At 39.4% G+C, this 19,800-nt stretch overlaps 2 protein-coding genes and 1 long non-coding RNA gene across 5 annotated transcripts; 2 read left to right on the top strand and 1 right to left on the bottom strand.

Annotated features, from left to right (window-relative positions):
* The first annotated feature begins 1,432 nt into the window (after positions 1-1,432).
* Positions 1,433-5,578, top strand: LOC119005082 (potassium channel subfamily K member 16-like). 2 transcript variants are annotated; one of them, XM_037072546.1, is made up of 5 exons: positions 1,433-1,920; positions 2,409-2,523; positions 3,858-4,024; positions 4,216-4,384; positions 4,564-5,578. In XM_037072546.1, exons 1-5 carry the CDS (start codon positions 1,708-1,710, stop codon positions 4,770-4,772), a joined length of 873 nt encoding a protein of 290 aa, XP_036928441.1. In that variant the 5' UTR covers positions 1,433-1,707; the 3' UTR covers positions 4,773-5,578. The 2 variants fall into 2 exon arrangements, with proteins under 2 accessions (XP_036928441.1, XP_036928442.1); XM_037072547.1 differs by having other exon boundaries at positions 4,216-4,380.
* A 1,116-nt stretch (positions 5,579-6,694) lies between these two features.
* On the top strand, positions 6,695-14,815 carry LOC119005081 (potassium channel subfamily K member 17-like). The gene is made up of 5 exons (XM_037072545.1): positions 6,695-6,944; positions 8,490-8,604; positions 9,739-9,905; positions 9,983-10,151; positions 11,303-14,815. Exons 1-5 carry the CDS (start codon positions 6,729-6,731, stop codon positions 11,551-11,553), a joined length of 918 nt encoding a protein of 305 aa, XP_036928440.1. The 5' UTR covers positions 6,695-6,728; the 3' UTR covers positions 11,554-14,815.
* On the bottom strand, positions 6,715-19,179 carry LOC119005084. Of its 2 annotated transcripts, XR_005070376.1 has the most exons (4): positions 19,045-19,179; positions 17,418-17,504; positions 10,019-10,169; positions 6,715-6,845 (listed from the first exon to the last, which is right to left on the bottom strand). It is a non-coding gene; the product is annotated as an uncharacterized LOC119005084 (long non-coding RNA). The 2 variants fall into 2 exon arrangements; XR_005070375.1 differs by lacking the exons at positions 17,418-17,504; positions 19,045-19,179 and adding an exon at positions 10,708-10,780.
* Positions 19,180-19,800: the final 621 nt, after the last annotated feature.

The following is a 19,800-nucleotide window of genomic DNA, read 5'->3' on the forward strand; positions in this document are numbered from 1 at the left end:
CCTCATTTAGTCTTGACTTTGGTCTCTGTTAAGACTGGCTCAAGAGCCTGAACATAAGTTGCGACACAACACCAGGTTAGATGTCAAGGAATATAGCATTTATTTACAAAAAGAGCAAAAAAACAGATGAAACAAAAACAGGGTCTTGTGTGAGGGAGTTGAGAGACTTTGGGCTGAGAACACACAAGCAAACAATAACAGCACACAGAATGACACGTAACACCCTCTTCCTTAAGACAACAGCCATGCTGGTGGCATCCTTAGGTATACATGAGAGGGCACTGGACACAAGATTGTCATGCCCCTTTTTGTGATGGGTTTTTACATTTCCTGGGCGATAAACGCCCAACACTTAAACCATTGATTACCATTACATACTGTAGAGGCAAGCCAAGATAAGCGTAGAGATGTTGAGGGCCTAGAACAGGGCAAGGGCTTTTTTTCTCCATTGAGCTGTATTTCATTTGGATTGCAGAGAACATGGAAAAGGAACATACTGGCCAACCAGTTCATGAGGAATCTTCCTGTAGTAGTATAGCACCAGCTACAGTATCACTCATGCCACCCTCTGCTCACACTTTGATTCTCAGACCAGACTCTCAGAAGTTGACCCAGACCCAATGGGAGGGTGAAGGTTAGAGCGGGAAAACAATGCAGCTGCTACTTATATTACTAACGATTACTGCAACGCTGGCAACACATATAACATTATCATCTCTGATATTTATGGCTGTAGTTGCTGACTTCTTCTATAAAGTGGATGCTTTTCCAGCGTCAAAACCATAGAGCTAATCGTAATGGATTAGGTTGTCTCATGAGACTCCTCTCATTGTTTATGGCTCTCATGGTTAGTGCTCTCTACACCTCTCCATATGTCATCTCCTTCCCCTCCATGTGACCATAAATAAGATTGTCTCTGAAATGGTGACAAAATTCCTGATGATTTTGTCACTAGACAAAGTGTCCATACTTATAGTCATCAGTCATCAGTGTCTTGACATTACTCAAGTTGTAGCACCAGTCATTATTATTTCAACAGTAATTTCAACCAAATGCGTCGATTCAGGAATCCAAAAATTAGTGGTTTGTCTCTTGTTAAATTAGTATCGACAATTCAGATACCTATTGAAAGGCTCTGGCATCAGCACTCCGACTTACAACCACAGGTAAAATATTAACTTTTGTCCTGCTGACAAGATGCTGCCAGTGCTTCCTTATTAGTGGAAAATGTTTAGTGTGTGTGAGTGTATGTGAGTGTGTGTGTGTGTGTGTGTGTGTGTGTGTGTGTGTGTGTGTGTGTGTGTGTGTGCGTGTGTGTGTCCAGATGTCACGCTAATGGACAGGAGGAGTTTGATCCTTACCAAAGCCGCCCATAAGTCAACACCCATCACCTGTGGTACTCTGACCAGTCAGGATAACAGCATTCGGTTGAGATGTTTTCCTTTTTGGATGGTTATCTTAGTAGAGCGTTCACCGCTAAACAGCCTTTCTTGATGTTGAATGTATTTTTGTCACACTTTTGAGAATTTCTGGTTCCCTATTTTGGAGAAGAATGCCACAGTCTACACTAATGGAAACTGTCTTCGGGGAACTACCCTTGAGATATGTGTACATCATCGAGACATTGATTGTTAGTCTCTTCTGAAGCCATCAACCAGTTTTCTGAGTTTGAGTATCAGTTAAGTGTGTCTGCTCTGGAGGGGGTTGATGGCGAGGTTCCAGTTGGTCCCGATCAAAGTGAGCTGGACAGTACTTTTGACTCTGGCCCACTTCACATACCTGCTGTTTGGAGCCACCATCTTCCAGATGCTGGAGCGAGAGGCTGAGAGCAATAACCGAAACCACTTCCAACTGGAGAAACTGCATTTCTTGGCTAATTATACCTGCCTGGACGGAGCAGCCTTGGAGAAGTTTGTTCAGGTTTAATGTTCACTTTCTTGGCAGTTCTTTGAGGAATCCGTGATTCAAAAGTGCAATGGAGAGTTCGTGAAGAGTAACATTAAGACTCATCTGTATTTTATCATATCACGCCAAAATCTTCTTTTCGTATGCAAAATGGTAGGGTTAGTTGTTTTTTTTATTAAAGAAGGGGTTATATACAAGTGTGTACATATACAAATATGTGTTTACAAAACAGAGATTAAAAAGGGTTAATCAACTATCGAGTGACAGAAATCGGAAGATCAATTTTATGATGAGGTTTGGTACATGCAATAAATGATGTTACAGTAACCTGACCTAATAAATCAATTAGTCTGTCTCAATTCTAAATATTAACTGAAGTGATTAGTGGAGCATTGTTGAGATGAATAGGCCAGTTTCCTTTTTTTAAAGTTGTAATGTAAAAGCAGTTGAGTGGGATATATAACGATTTTATCCAACTTGTGTGTGTGTGTGTATGTTTGCAGGTGATTTTGGATGCCTGGGAAAATGGAGTGAATCCCTCTGGCAACTCAACAAACCCCAGTAACTGGGATTTCTGCAGCTCTTTCTTTTTTGCTGGCACAGTGGTCACAACTATAGGTGAGCAGTATTTTATCTTTGAAGGATGTGTCGTCCTAGTATTTGTTTTGTGGTGCCAGCCCAAAGTCATGTATTCCAACTGCTGATTACCCTAAAGTATTACAGACAAATCTTGGTCAAAACTGACTCTTCCTGACCATGTTATAGTAACATTATAGCCAAGTGGCCTTCATCTGAACATGGAGGAAAATTGATCATGTCATGTACATATGTTGGCAAGTGTTGGCTGTTGTGGAAATTGAACACTTAAAAGATGAATCACAAAAGGTTGTCTTTGTGCAATTTTAACAAAAAAAAAAGTGTAGAATAAACAGGGTCAACCATTTGCAGCTGAAAGGCCCACCTCACACCAGGCAATCTGGGTGACACTGACTCTGAGTTTCAGACATAGTCACAGTCAGAGTTACCTTGAGAAAAGGAGATTTCACAAAACGATATACGAAAGGCCAGACGGCCTTGGATGTGCCCACAACACCCGACAAGCATCCGGGGAGCACAGAGTGCTATTTAGCCAGGTCATAGTTCACAGTGCTTAAAGAAGTGCAATAAGCCATGAGGTTATAGGTCAATATGTGAAATAAAACAGTGCAAGGTAATGAAAGATAACAACAATATATGTGGTTAAATGTAAATATTACATTTTGCTACTACGTTGGCAGGTGACTAAAGTGCAATACAATTTCACAGTTTAAACTGAGCTTACATGATCTGTAATGTACATTCTATGTTTCCATATTTTGATATTTTGAAACTTCAAAATACCCCAAATATACAATTATTAGAATTTGACTGATCTATTGGTCGGCAGATCTTGGCCTCTAACAAATATGTTGGTTGAGGAATATTTGAAAATGTATTTTTAGAGATTTTTGTGCAGTGAAAGAAGCTCAGATTAATGTATAGTTATTAAGTTCCTAGTGACGTCTGGTGTTAATATCTGCTGATTGATTTGCTATCAGAATTTTTTAAGTAAGCCTCTAGAATGTATATCACAGAAGCAGTAACCTCCATTTGAACTGTCAAATTGTTGGCATTTACCATTTTACCTATTCTCAGCCGCTGTCATATTGTCAAGAAAAGATGTACATTGTATTGGACTTTAGGAAGTTAATTACCCTGTGACCCTTTAAGCCATAACCTCCAAGGCCTAAACCTAAAGGCCACTAGGCTGAAACATTAGCATGTTGGTTTACATACCCGGAATCAATTGGAGAAATTGAGATTTGTCAACTTTGTTTTTAAGAGTTGTGTGTTTGTTAACTTTATACTTTTGGGTGTTTCACAGTTGGAACTATAGGTGAGAATCTTTACATATTTTTAACTCTTGTTGGCAGGCTATGGAAACCTCTCCCCCAGCACTGTATCAGGTCAGGTGTTTTGTGTGTTTTACGCACTGTGTGGGATCCCCCTGAACCTGGCCTTCCTTAAACAGCTGGGGAAGTGTCTCACCATCTACCTTGGTCGGCTGGAGAAGGGAATGGTCTCAGTTTTTCCAAAAAAGGTACTAATTAATTTAGCCACAGAATTTATGTTTTGGTTACTGTTTGTGACAAAAACATCTTATTTATGGGTTCTAGATATGTGTATGGTTACTTTACTATAGTGATCAAGTATAAAAGATACATAATGAAAACAACAATGCAGCCATGCCTATGGATGTTACCTCAATCTAGTTTTTCTATTGTTTCCTAGCAAATCATTGAGGCTCTGGCAGTGAGCTTGTTCTTCATCACTGGCAGCTTGTTGTTTCTGGTCATCCCTCCTCTGCTCTTCAGCTATGTCGAGGGCTGGACGTTTGGTGAGGGCTTCTATTTCACCTTCATTACCCTCAGCACCATTGGTTTTGGAGATTACGTGGTGGGTGAGTAGAGAGAGCAAACAGGCACTGATATGGTGGAAAGACCTTTTAATCCTTTAATAAAATTAATGTTAAGTATCTAATGTATAAAGCAACGAAATGAGAGTCAGCATTTGTCTGTCTCTTTTTCATATTGACTCAATGTTTCAGATGTTCTAACAAGGTAACACTGATTATTCTAGGGGCCGACCCGGGCAAGGAGTACATCTCTCTGTATCGCAGTCTTGCAGGTATATGGATCATCTTCGCCTTGGCATGGCTCGCTCTCATCCTCAACATGGCAGGCAGAATAATGGAGCTTTTGATTGGCCTGACTCATCCAGGCTTTAAGAAACAAGAGGTGGAAGAGGATGTGTCATCCAGTGAACCCGAGGACACGTCAAAAATCTGACAATGAACTGTAGATGGGACTATCAACATGCAATGTTCACGTAGATTTTTGGACATAATACACTACCCAGGCCAAAATAAAATAGTCACATGATCTAATATTTCCATATAATATTTGCCATCAGGGAAGAACAAATCCATTGATGGAAACACCTGGTCATTCAGTATAATCAGGTAGTCAGCTGACCTAAATTTTTGGACACACTACATTGTTGTACCTAGACCTGTCCAACTGAACCAACCCCAGATCATAACCTTGTAAGATATTTGCCCCAGTGTATTTGTTCCTTTGTTAAAAGCTTAAATTCATGATCATGTTTCATCTTATCGAGAAGTTGTTTTATAAATATCATACAATAGGCTGGATAAACATTTAAGGTTTCATTTGATGATTCTACCTCAATTAAGTCAAAGCATTGGTACAGTTGACTGTTGGCCTATATTTATATAACCTTATTTTTTTAAAGAGCTACCCAGAGAATATTTTTCCAGAGCAATCAGACTCATTTAGATAGTGACATACCTACAGATCATGTAGTATAGGAGTAACCCTGTGGAATGAGTGATTAATCCCAGTTTTGAATCGGATTAGCCAATTAGAGACAAGGATGTAATACATTCATATTCATTTTTTAAACATACTCTGGATTTAGTGAACAATGTTATGATGCAAAAAACTTTTATAACAAGGAGAATAGTACCACAATGACAAGTACAGGCAGTGACAATGCATGGATCATGATTGTAAACAAATTCAATACCAGATTGTTCCTGTTTGCACTCACTACAAATCAATAAAACAAATGGTGTTTGTAACACACGTTTCCATAACATGAGCTATAACCTGTGGTCCACACTGCCTGCTGCAGTGTAGTGTGTGGTGGCTGTATTGCTGAGTTGCTGCGGCTCACATGCCTGTGTGTCCATACAGGCAGCCTTCCTGCTGCCCCTGCTATCTTATTGCATGGGGTTTGCCTCTGATAATTATCAGTGAATGTAATGACATGATCTTTACCATCGTTGAAAGAGCAAGAGAGCGTGAGAGAGAAAGAAAGGAAATGAGAGAAAGAAAAAAAAAGAGTGCACAGGAAAAGAAACTGCTCTTGAATTAACAACTTGTTTCACACATGAAAGATTAGCTAAATCGCTGTTATTCTTCTCTGTGTCCTCTTATGTCCGCAAGTAGGAATGAATATGTAGGATAATTACCTGTATCATGTAAATCCAAATTTTGGTGTCTGTCTCTCTCTGTGTGTGTGTGTGTGTGTGTGTGTGTGTGTGTGTGTGTGTGTGTGTGTGTGTGTGTGTGTGTGTGTGTGTGTGTGTGTGTGTGTGTGTGTGTGTGAGAGAGATAATGGTCTTCCACACCTGTGTTTGTGTACTGATGGTAAACTCTGGTGCACTGAGCACGGACAGCTATCTTAAACAAACCCATTAATCAAGACGGGGATGTGAAGTGACCCGAGAGCAACAGGCAGATGGACAACGGCTTCTGCTTGTCAGGTTTTATTTTTGTATTTTATCACATTCACACAGGCCAGAACTGTTAGCAGAGCAACATCTGTCACTTTCTGTCTTATACTATGCAAACTGATTTAACCCGAATATCTTTGTTTTGTCAAGAGCAGTGCCTCTAGAAGCCACATCTTAACTACTGTATGTGGTCTTGAATTGAGCCCTCCATTGCAAAGTTAGCTCCATGACCTCACTGACAGTCACTACAAACTCCCCATATCTGACCATACCCAGAGTCATTACCACAGCCCAACCTTTGCGGGAGTCTCTCCCTCTTTTAGATTTGCATGGCCGCTGGAGTAAGCGAAACAGTAGTGCAGGTGGAGGCTAATTTGCCTGCAATCCTTGGAAACAGGAGAAACCACGAAGGTGAACCTTCACTCCTGCAGAGGTCGAAGACACAAATTGTACCTGGATCCCAAAGTTCTCCAAGGAAGTTCAAATGGAGATAAAGGAAATTTTCAACTTGGCACGGGTGCCCTCCATCCTTATGCTCGGAGTGGTTTATGTGGCCTATGTGCTGATTGGCGGGGTGGTTTTCTGGAAGCTGGAGGGAGATCTCGGAAAGAAGGACATCAGTCTTTTACTGCTGAACAAAAAGAGTCTGCTCACAACGTATACCTGTCTGAACCAAGAGGGCCTGGAGGCAGTTGCTCAGGTAAAGCACTGAAACATCAGAAACAATATTAAATAGTATACTTAACACTTGTCCCCAGGTGAGGTGGAGACATTTTCTAAAAGGCAAATCTGAAAGGCTCGTATCTGCATAATTATGTTATATACGTTAACCTGTGGATTTTAGTGACCACTGAATTTGCATGTTGACCCCAACCCCATTACTTTTACATACACACATAACTATAGTTTTGTCCCCTCGTTTTCATAAAATGCATCATTGTAAATGTTTTTCAATACTCTTTACCTCTGCACTGTTTCAGTATACTGTAGAGGCCAAAACAACCATTTAGTGAGTTGAAATATATGTAAGAATCATTTTAAGCAGTTAGATGCTTGTCATGTTTGCATCTATTTCCAATAAATGATTCAAGTACTGTAATCAACAACAGTAAAATTTAATCATTATACAATAGAGATTTAGGTCTTTAAAAATGACCAACTGCTTCTTCCACTGATTCCAATCAACAGAGGACCATTTGCCATCACTTCTAGGTCAGTGGTGACAAAAGAAAATTGCAGAAATGATGGTCACAAGACAAAGTGCTATTCCAAATCTGTATGATGGTGTTTATGTGGCAAGGAACCAACTTTGTTCATGCAAATTCCAGCTCTTTCAGCCTCCCAGGACAGCACCCTCTACATGTGTCTTGCCCTGACTTGATTTACACAGCCACAGAATTGTGCAATCGCTTTCTTGGATCAGATTTTTTTTTTTTATACCTTGAAATTCTGGAGAAAGGAGTGCTATGTTGCATGCTATTTCAAGAAAAACAACAGATCATTGCTCATTCTGCCCGGCAGTAAAAAAGAGTTTGGGAGAAGCCCTTTAGATTTGCATTATACTAACACTGAAATACATTAAGGCAGTGGTTCTCAAACTGGGCTCCAGTGAGTATCAGGGGCCTTTCAGGGAGTTCCAAGGGGTCCCCAGGGAAAGGGGGAATCATTTATTTTTTACTGTAATTCCATGAAGATGTATCACAGCGACATAATAAGTGGTCCTTTTGCTCATGGGTTTCTTAACTCTCTGTTATGAAAGATCTTAAAAAACACAATTTTTATCAGAATGGGACAAAATCTTATCAAATGGAGGTCAGTGGTCTAATTAGTGACAGTTTAGGAGTCTATTTAGGGGTCATATAACACATTTTGAGAGCCACTGCATCAAGGTATGAAGACATCACATTTTAATTCACCTCCTCCCTGTTTTTAAAATAAGGCAATACTTACAGTCATCAGTCTGTTTGAGATGAGAATGTTTTGCATCATAACTGCTACACTCACCATAACAAGCCCACAGGTCTCAGACTGTTATGTATTTCTTGTGGAGCAATTTCCCACACTGGTGATGATTTCGAGACTTTTATGTAATAGACTTGTGTCAACTTATCTGCCTACAGAGTTTCCTCTGTGTCATGCTGTACTGTACTGACTTAACAAGCCAATACATACAAGAATTACATAACTGTGAGTCCAAGTCCGTAGAATATGGCATTGAGTTTAAGCAGTTTCATCATTGTTTCAGGTTGTTCAAGATGCGTCTAAGGTGGGCCTGAGTTTGAAAGGAAACTTCACCACGGATGGCTTCTGGAAATTCACCAGCTCGGCTGTGTTTGCTGCCACTGTGGTCACAACTATAGGTTAGGCATTATGAGGATAAAACCCGAGACAATTTTATGTGCCATAAGAATTCTAGCAGACACAATAATAATATCAGGCTGGTCAGCTGGTCAGGCTGGTATGGAAGGAGCTTCAGTGTGTTGGATTACCTCATGCAGAATCTTATATTTTGTGATGAATGTTATTCCTGTCAGTATGATTAAGCCACTCATTTCATACCAATACGGGAAATGACCATTTCCCCTTTTTTATATATTGAAAATTGATCTATAATGCACATTAACCATTTTAAATACATTTTCCCAAATTAAATTTATTTCACCAAGGATTTATTTCAAAATCCACGCCAAGTTTGATCAACTTTAGGGGACAGGATTTATTATGACAATTGATTAAACCTGAATGAGGACTCATTGACCAGTTATCAATAAGTACTAGAGCCTTAAGTATATTTGCACCACCCTTGACGCTCATTTGGAAAATCTACCCAAATTAGCTAAAACAGTTTGGTTATTAAAGCTCTGCGGAGTTGAAATAATGTCTTGTGGGACCAAACGTTATCTGTAGAACTATAGATAAAAATAGCTGATGTTGAATGATGACACACAGGCACTCATATGTTTCCACATCCACATGTTTAAAAAAAAAAAATCCATATGAACGTATGCACATTTTTATGCGGAAATGTACATTTCACAAGGGACATTTTCATTAATATGTTAAAGAAGCCACTTGCTTTTGATAATGCACATTTCACCTGTGATGTGATTCACAGTAGATCTGAAACTAGCCAATGACATGCACAATTAATCTATTCACAGGTGAAATTGTGATTTTCAGCTGTGAAAAGGCTGATTTCACATGTGAAATTTGCTTAAGAAATATTTGCAATGCAAATAAATACCTATACATTTTGATTTATGGCTATAAATGAAACCTTAAACTATCTGTTCTCTAAATGAGTTAGTTCTTTAAAGTCGAATTGCAGCTTTTTAAAATGAGGCAGCTCAATTCATCTATTTTGTGGTTGCCAGAATATTACATATTCAAATATTTGAAGTATCAATTCAACCACTTTGTGTACAGTTGAATCAAAATAACTTACTTTCCTCCACCACAGAAACGTGAGATACTAACAGTTTACAGTTTTGCAGGTTATGGGAACATGAGTCCCAGCTCTACTGCTGGCCAGATCTTCTGTGTGTTCTTCGCACTATTTGGCATCCCGCTCAACATGGTGGTACTCAACAGGGTGGGCAAGTACATGCTCGTTATTGAGAGGAATATCTCTGACTTCCTGGAGGGGAAGACTGGACGAAAGGTGAGTGTATCTAACATCACTCCAGAATAAAACAAAGCAGGAATGTCAACGAATGACTCACTTCTCCCTCACTGCAGACGTGTACCCGCTTTTCTGTCCACCTGGTATCTTACCTGTCTGGAGCAGTTCTCTTCTTTGTTGTGCCCATGATTGTGTTCCAAATGCATGAGGGCTGGACTTACTCCCAGGCCATCTACTACTGCTTCATCACCCTCAGCACCATCGGCTTTGGAGACTTTGTGGCAGGTACGGGGCAGTGACTACCTACACCATAAATCACACAGCAGGGCAGATTGTTTACAGGAAGCTGTTGTGAACATGAGTTACTATTAGATTGTTCTAAGCTGCTTTCCTGGGCAGGGTGTTAGAGTAATGCAGTTTATGATGTTCAATGCAGTGAGGACTGCACAGATTTGTACACTGGAGAGACAAAACAACCTCTCCACAAACGAATGGCACAACAAAAACTCTCCACTTCTGGAGAACGAAAACGCTCTTTTGCGAAAACGCACACGTATTGCACCGTTTTGGCTGACCATCCATATGGATCCTGAAAACACAGCGCCTGAAAACGCACTTTTTTGAAAACGGGTGTCAGGGTGGAGAAATCCGAAAATGCAGCCCTCCCGTTTTCATGTGGACGGCGAATCCACATACTTTCCAAAACGATGACGCCATCGTCCCACCCCTCGACCTCTAGCCTCCGACCTCTGAACCCTGTGACGTCTCATAACAACAACAACAACAATGGCGGACTACATGTTCGTGCCGCAGAAGATATTGAGCCTTTCTTGCAACTTACATGCCTTGTAGTTGAGAGTGAGTCGCAGCAGCAGTTCCTCATTACTGGTCCACACTAAAGATTCTGGTTTCTTTGCACTCGCCATATTCATCTTCTTCTTGTGTTCGGTTTCTCCGTCTACTGTCTGTTTGTTTACAGCGCACAAGCTTAATGTGCATGCTCCGTGTCTTCTTCTTCGTTTTTGGGGAATGTCAAGCGCCACCTATAGACCTGGAATATGAACTACAGCGTTTTCAGTCGTTTTCAGTGGATCCATGTGGACGCAAATATTCTTAAAACAATGACGAGGAAGACAGAGGAAAAAAAAAAAAGATTGTTTTCGCCCGTGTGGACGGGGCCTGAAACTCAGAGCTCACACATGTCCTTAATGACTAAAGATGCTTTCACACAGAGCTTAAAAGCCTGCAACTCCCCTCCAGCTAGTTAGAACTGAAGAAGCTTCTCTGATGAGAAACTGAAACATCCCTACATTACAGCACTTAGAAATACAATGACCTGGTTGACTGAGAACATTTATTAACATTACCTCTGCTGCATTTTTTGTCATGTTCCTAACACACTGTACCTGTGCTTTGTTAATGAATTGCTTTCACAGATAGTAATCCAGACAATGTATACCCAGATTGGTACAGCGTCCTTATGGCCTCATGGATCTTCTTCGGCCTGGCCTGGCTGGCCTTACTTATTAATCACTCCATTGACATCCTGGAGCGGCTCAACACCCACTTCAAACAACGGTGGGGCGCACAGGCGCAGGACAAAGAACCTGACAGTGCAGAGGGTGACAACCCGGACACACAGGTGGAGGAGGAAGATGAGCTCAAGAAGACTCCAGTAACTCAGTAATGTCAAAAGTGAGATGGAGGCTTAAGTGAGTTGACCTAGTTGTAGAATCACCTGTCTTTAGATCAGAATGAGGATCAGAGGTATATATCATGAATCTGGCTGATCCATGGCAGGATGCATGGAGATACTGAGTGTGTTGAATATGTGATTGAGTAAATGTTTGTTGATTTTGATTCCTCTCTCCCCAACTGCCGCTAAAATAGAGGGTAGCAGGGAAGAATTGCCCTGGTTCCCTCAACCAAATCTCCTGTTCACATGGGACATTATTTTCTTTTCACATTCTTTTAGTCTATGTGAATTTTTCATTGTAACTGAGATTATTGCAGAAATTAAGCTCTGTGGCAAACACAAGTTTATGAAACACATTTTGTTCAGCAAGATAATAATCTCTTTATTATATTCTACAGCTAAACACCACTTTTAGGATTTTGTAAGTGCCAGAAGTAAAAAGCTGACATTAGGCTATACACTATACTATACATATATGTTAAACTAGAATTAGAATAGTTTACAACATAGGTCTGCATAAAGACAGAGCAGCAAGTAGATGAGTTGTGCGTAATGGCGTTTAATGTCCCTGATGACCTCTGTAGTCTCATTTAGCCACTTGTTAGCAACCACATTTCTGACACTTCTTTTTGGTTCAGACGTGGGGTATCTATTGAGGTTTTTTACGTTGTCAAGCAAAAGGTGATAATAGATAAGGCTTGTGTTAGTTGCAGACCTTTTTCATTTAGAATCTGCTGACTTTGTGACAAGAGAAACGGAAATGCAAAAACACTAACTTCATGCCGGTTTTATGATTCATCCCTGCCGCACTCTGATATTGACTCATTTTGCTGAGTTAGGTTTGTTTGTTTGAAAGCAGACAACACCCTCATAGTGTTTAGGATGTTAGCACAGCGAGTCCCAAACTGTAAACAAATAACTCCTCACTGACATACTTGTTCAACGACCTGGGTAAATAAAGTCCTCAGAGATTAAAGTCTAGGATATTGGGTTGACACTTACTTCGCCCCACATACCTGTCTGATGGTTAGTGGTCAGTGGAAAACTACAGTCAATCTGTCTCTTGCTCTTTGGCCTCTCAATGTGTTGGTCGCCCCACTGACCACAATCCAAGTCATTTGCCAACTCAGTGGCATTATGCAACTGGCTGAGTGCCAGAGAGGCCCCAGGCACACGATGAATGACAGATACAGTCAATAAATTAAGAATATATACATGTAAATAATGGGATTTTTACCATAACATGATATTTACCATTTCCGTCACAATAATCACCCAAGGTTTATTATATATTTTGTTGAGTTGTGTACTGACATGAAAATAATTATTTCCAATAATGAGCAAACTCAGAGACACCAGTTTACCCAGAGTTACAGTGCGTATAATTTGTGTGCCTGTCACTATAACGTTGGGATAGAGTCAGCGAGTGAGTGGTCCCTGACCATTTTGAGTCAGCCGGAGCTAGGCAGATGGACTTCCATCAGCAGTGGTGGTTGTTTAAATGAAGACAACAACAAGCACTAATGACGCACTGTGTGTTTAAATTACATGATTTATTGCTGTCATCAAAGGCAAATAAACATCTCCTTTGGTTTACCATGACTTACTGAAAATGTACATTCAAAAACATAAGAATCACATTTACTTATGAACGTATATGAAGGGTATTTATTTAATAATTATTTGTATAGGGACAGCATCTAAACAAAAGTGCAACAAAAGAAAGATCACAGGACATATTTCCCTGTTAGCTTTTTTTTATTTATTTTATTATGTTGGATATTAAAACACTGCAGTCTTAAATGTCTCCAGTATATTTTTAGTCATATTGTTATTTATAATATTGTTGGTTCAATTGTGAATTGTTTGTTTAATAGAGCATTTAGTAAGGCATAGCTCACTTATTTCTGTTGAAGCAGCTTTGTGTCCACAAGGTGGTGCCCCTATCCCAACACTGACCAGAGGCATGCAGTAGCGCTCGCCTGCTTCCCTCTGGCATACTGTACAGTCTATTGTTCTGTGCAGAGCTGTAATCATATACACTAACCATACTGAGCACATCCTCACAGTCACTGTACTCCTACACTTCAGAGTAGAATCTCATGTGTCTGTCAAAAAGGATAAAACCCAAACGCACTTTTTGAAGCATTTTCCATTAAATGTAATTTCTTCACTTTTTTGCCGATTTGAATAAATGTGTACAGTCATGATCTCATTACAAGTTTGGGTTTTTGCTGCATAGCACATGCTAAGTTAGAAGCAGTGATGGACAGTAAGTACATTTACTCATGTACAGCGCAGAAGTATATTTTAAAGGTGCTTCTACTTTACCTTTTTATGCTATTTTATATTTCTATTCCACATTTCAGAGGGAAATGCTGTACTGTGCTGTATTCCTCTTATGTATCTAGGTGATTAAATTGATTATTCATGTAACTTTTGTTAATAGTTACTTTGTAGATTCAAATGAATCATATTAAATAATATATTGGATTGCACAAAATATATAATGAATATAGCCGCAAGCGGCAAACCGCAGGTTCTAACCCTCTTTCGCCCCAAACCAGCCACCCTGACCCTCATCCCCCGCAGCTGATGACCTTGGCCGCCGTGTTCCTCAAAGATCTGTGCAACACATAACCATGATAAGCCCCAGATTTCTCCAAATTGGTTTTTCAGCTGCATGCTAATGTAATTTATAGCGCCCCCTATAGGTTGAGCTCAACATGCTTTGGTAGGCAGATTCCCAGTCCTGTTGTGAACCTACCCACCAGGTTTTGTGATGATAGGACAGAGGGTGTGGGAGTTATGGCCAATCATTTCTAAGCCACGCCCACTGCAAAAATACATTGGTCCCTGGCAGCCATGTTTTTGACCAATCTGGCTCATTTATAGTAGAAATTTGTCTTTTCATCCCTCAAAGCTGTATAGTGTATCTGGTGTTGATACAGTCAGTCTTTCAAAAGTTCTATTCATTTTACTGTTTTTCACATTATGCTAATTAGTAAAACATATAAGTAGGCAGAGCTTTATGGTCCAAAAGGCTTTTTTGTGGAGCACATGGAGCTGGACTTGTATGTCAAATTTCAAGCCAATCAGACTTACGGTGTGAGGGGCGTGGCCTTCCCAAAAACACATTTTCAAGCCTTAATTACAGCGCCACCATGTGGCTGACTGGGCTCATATTTTAATAAAAGTTGATGCACATCATTTCCAATCATTGGGCCAAGTTTCAAGTTTCTGGCCCATTCCAGCTCACGGGAATTTGAGCTCAAGCGGCAGACAACAAATAATAATAATAATAATAATAATAATAATAATAATAATAATAATAATAATAACAATAATAATAATAATAACAATAATAATAAACCAGCACAGTTTTAGAAGGGTTCTACACTTTTGGAGTACAATAATACAAAAGCTATACAATACTGAGTAAATCATGATACTATGCATTAATAATAAGATAAGAATACATTGAACCTATTCAGTGCATTTTATAATACTCAAAGATATTTTGGAAAAGAAACCAACAAACGAAAACATTAAGATCACACTTAATAAAATGTACTTGAGCTTCAGCACCTTAACTATCTTAAATAAAACATCTGGGTACTTCTTCCACCTCTGGATAGAAAAACAGGACATAACAGCCTTCAAAGGCACAAATGCCTCTTGAGGCTCATATATCACAGAGTTTGTGGGACAATACTGTGAAGGAGTGAACGACAAAGACAGACGTCGAGCAGCAGGGGCGAGAGACAGGAAAAAGAGAAAGTTCTGGAGAGATGGAGAGTTAAGACAAGAAAAATGAGGTTGGTGAAAAAAAGGAGATATTTGAGGGAAAGTGCAAAATTCCAGACAGCAAAGGGAAGAGGAAAAAGAAGGCAGCGGAGGAGATTTCTGCTTTCTTTTCTCTCTGTATGGGTAGTGAGGAATATGAAGAAGAAATGGGGTGAAAGTGACAGGACTGTGACTGTTGGACAAAACAACGCCACATACCTGTTTGGCCACGGTTCAATGAGAACTCAGTATGTGTGAGAGGACTGGTGCCTCTCACTTCTTCTGTCCAATTGACTACTTTTTTTTTAGCCTGCATACTGTCCAGAGTAACATAGGGCACTGAAATTGAGGTGCAAACCTTCTGTACTTTGGATTTGGGCCCTATTATCATCATTATCATCACTATCATCATTATCATCTATCTTTCTTTGGTTTTCCAAATGTTTATTATCTCCAAATGCCAGTGCAGATGTAGTTAAAATCATAGTGGAGATATTATACATCACCATTTACATTTGGCTGCCCTACATGAATGTTTGTCGAAGACTGAGGACATTTGTGAATGGCAGATGTGTTAGCATCTTTTGTTTGTTTGCTTGCTTAAGTATAAACCTGCAGACATAGCTGGTACAAAAGAAGTCATTAAACATATACCAGTACATTTGTAATAATAATCTGTGCAGCCTTTGGTTGAAAATGAAGCTGTGAATGGGTATGAGTGCATAAGCAGCAGCCTGGGTATAGATGTTGTCTCATACAGGAAGCATTGACATTTTCCTTATTTGACCATGATCATCATCTCTTACCACATGGTTACAACTGCTGGAGCTGAAAGGATGACACAACTTTATTCTGCAAAACAAATTCCTTGAAATGATCATGACCAGCAGTGATCTGATGATTTAGTTTTTACTGATTAACATGTTCAGTAGTATCATAGTGGTATTATGCCACAGACAAGGCAGATAGAGACATACTAATGGAATGGTGGTTTTGGTCTATGAATAGTATTAGTTGACAATAAGAAAAACATTTTTTTTAGCATCTCCAGCCCTTCAACAACAGCATCCTGTTTCATGATGAAAAATCTAAATTTGCTTGTTGCCAGGCCAGGGAAAGGATGAAAACTCATAATGTTATCCATGTCTTGAGGCTTTATATCAGTTTCTTATTGGAACATGCCCTTTCATGAGGTACAACTGGGGAGTAGGATATTTCTCAGTTATAGATGATGTTCTACATCCTCAGCATGAATTCAGTTACGTGGCTGGGATTATTTTTTCTCTATTCATTTTTTCACCTTCATTTCTCTCATTTGCAATGATGCCAGATAAAACAACAAAGAGTTAAGTGAAATTCTCCAGGATTGAGAACTAGAATATGGTTTGTCTGAATTAAAGTAATAATGGCATCTGAGATTAATATCAATACCAGTGGGATGTTATAAAACACTTCAAAAGAGAATTAACAAGAAATGCAGCTTTATCAGCAAGTGGTTTTCAACCTCAATAATAAATCACATGCAACACATGCAGCAAAATCTACACAGAATATGTTTTATATATACACTTCTATATATATACACATATATATAGTGAAATGTGGTCATGTTTCCGTTTTACTGACTAAAGCACACACCACTTGAGCTATTTAACTATCTGAAGTAAGATAATTTTTTCCTGTTTTTTACTATTATTCATAAGTAAGCCTGAGAGCCAGGATTAGGTGTGTCTGCTTGTGTGGTTTCACATGACTTTGTGCATGCATAACTGTGCAGCTGCACAATGTGTGTTATATGGTTCCCTGTAAAAGTACAGAATGCACACAAAGACTAATCAATTCACCCATAGTATAAAGAAATTGAATGTTTGAAAGATTTAGATTAATGTAAAGATGACACACAATGACATGCATCCCACAAACAAGTGACTTTTGTTGATCTAAGCATTAAACATATTTAGCGTGAACACACAGTAAACAGCACAAAACATACACAAAGATCTGTGTGTGTTCTGCATCTGCACACATCAGAGCAGCAGACAAGTCACATGAAATGCATCTCAACTGACCTTTTCATCATACAGAGGTACTTCATAGGTCTTGTGAAAGAACTTCCCTGTTAGGCCCCAGCGTCGGCAGCTTTTAGAGTTTGTGACCTAAAGCAACATTATGTAGAAATTGGCATTTTGTGTAATTTTAGTGCCGGCCATAGTTTCTGAGAGCAACACCACTGTCGTAAATCTATATCCCATGTCTGTAACAAGTTGGTGCGAATGACAAATGAACTAATTTTATCATAATAATGTTATGTCTTCAACTCTTGTGTCTTGAATTAAACATGTATGTCACGTTAAATAGAACAGAGGGAAGCAATGGGGGGCAGAGTGGCTGTGACAGAGACACTATTCACTCTATTACAAGACACCGTACTATCAAAATGATTTTGAAGCTGTCATTTTAAGGTAAAAAAAAGTTACATGACATTGCTTTAAGCTCATCACATTAAAGTCTAGAACTGCTGACTCTGAGGCTGTGAGGGAATGACAACGGAGAGAAATTATATCAGCCTTTTTGTTAACAGTCAAATTGAGACATTCAGTTTGACCCACATTAACGCCTTGTCAGCAGCACTCACTTTCATCACATCACATTTCTGTGGTTGTTAATCATTGACAAGCAAAACACTGGCTGTGATCATACTGGTGAAACTGAAACATCTAGACTGAGGGAACTGTGAAAACAGAGCTGAACTGACACTGCAATTTAAGATATTACTGCTGTAAAGGAATTTTGATAACTGAAGTTGCGCGGGATAAAAATAATATTGACATGGCTCAGATAAATGTAATTGGGGTAATTATTGAAGGCATGTCCAGATACAGTGTGGTCCAAATCTCTTGAGGGCAAAAGTCATCCACAATAATGTTCTTAACAGCCTCATACGGTATGTAATAAATAGTTGGTGTTCTTTACTGCACTTATCTTTGCTCTCTTTTTATTCCAGGTTATCGTCTTTTTTTTTTTTTTCTTTGGCATTTGGCTCTAGCACTAGTCAACTGATATGTTTACCTTATGCGTGTCTATCTCCATCCCACTCATTGGACCTGAATGAACTGTTTTGAGCCAATGGGAGGACAACATACACATCCTGCCTCTAAAAGTCCTGTGTGCAATAATTTCTCCTGTGACACAGGAGTTAGCTCTACATAACCTCCCTCATCTCTTACTCACTGCCTCACCTCAGTGTTTGTCTGAATTTTTTAACTTGACTGAATACCTACTTGATTTGTTTTCCATTGCGGGGCATCAGCTGCACTTCACACAAATCCCAATAATTACTGTAATCAAGTGAGTGGACAGATTGTGCTCATGCTGAGTTGACAACATTGAGCTGGACTGGAACAGAAAGGTGTGGCGAGAGAGGATAGCGTGAGGGCAGATAAGCTGGTGGCAAAATACAACAGGTGGCTGAACACAGGGAGAAATAAAATCTGAAGTCTAAAGTTTCACTTGCATCATCCAAAACTGTTTTACCACATAATTTCCAACCTTTCCCACCGTCCTCTGTCAAACCACCTGCAGGTATGATACATTATGACACATAATTGAATGTCTAGAGTTTGTGAGGAGGCAGACTAAATACTGAAAAAAAGTGAGTTTGTTTGCTGAGTCACTAAAAAAGATGCACGTGTCTACCTGCATGTGTTTGCCTGGTGAGGGTCGCTGACCTGCAAGCATCACAGCACCTCAGCTCATCTGAGTCCTTTACCCTTATGTCAGAGTGCCTAAACAAGGCTGTATGTGAACACAGAAGAACAAGATGTTTGCTGGCATAAAAAGGACACATGCCTACCTGAAAAAAAAAAACACAGAGGACCATCAGAAAGGTCACTCTCAAACTACCTTAATAACAGCATGACCGATAATAACCCCAGGTTACAGTGACATGCCCAAAACAGTGACACCAAGTTTACCTTTGCCTATGTAATCATTCTCAGTGCACTCAAGCAAAACAGTTCTGTAAGTATATATGATAGTTCAAAGCCAACCATGCAACATTTAGCTATCCACTCCTGCTGTTCACTCCAACATTGATTGTGCAGGTTAATTGCCATCCCTATGCATCATGATTTGACTGCACAGCAACCTGGCTTCATTTGATTTGACCAAACCATGTTCACTATAGTGAATCATGTGTGATCTGTATCCATTTTCTTTATATACCTTATATACTATAGAGAAAAGTCAGTCTCATCATCAAAACTAAATTTTGACTTAATGTTTCAGCAAACCATGGATACATTCAAATTTGTCACATGTTCCATATCAACATGTCAACAATATGTGTCATAGCTGTAAAGATTAAATGTATTCTGAGCCTAAATCAAACCCATCACAACACTGAAACTGACCATGGAACATGGGATAAATAAATCTGCAACATAGTAATGT

Source organism: Acanthopagrus latus, chromosome 16 (assembly GCF_904848185.1).
Source record: "Acanthopagrus latus isolate v.2019 chromosome 16, fAcaLat1.1, whole genome shotgun sequence".
Classification (NCBI taxonomy): Eukaryota; Metazoa; Chordata; class Actinopteri; order Spariformes; family Sparidae; genus Acanthopagrus; species Acanthopagrus latus.

Excerpts from the sequence above, each read along its gene's own strand:
- LOC119005082 (XM_037072546.1), top strand. The coding sequence starts at position 1,708 with ATGGCGAGGTTCCAGTTGGTCCCGATCAAAGTGAGCTGGACAGTACTT. Across the intron at positions 1,921-2,408 it reads CCTTGGAGAAGTTTGTTCAG|GTGATTTTGGATGCCTGGGA; the intron begins GTTTAATGTTCA and ends GTATGTTTGCAG. Across the intron at positions 4,385-4,563 it reads TTTTGGAGATTACGTGGTGG|GGGCCGACCCGGGCAAGGAG; the intron begins GTGAGTAGAGAG and ends TGATTATTCTAG.
- LOC119005081 (XM_037072545.1), top strand. The coding sequence starts at position 6,729 with ATGGAGATAAAGGAAATTTTCAACTTGGCACGGGTGCCCTCCATCCTT. Across the intron at positions 8,605-9,738 it reads CACTGTGGTCACAACTATAG|GTTATGGGAACATGAGTCCC; the intron begins GTTAGGCATTAT and ends ACAGTTTTGCAG. Across the intron at positions 9,906-9,982 it reads AGGGGAAGACTGGACGAAAG|ACGTGTACCCGCTTTTCTGT; the intron begins GTGAGTGTATCT and ends CCCTCACTGCAG.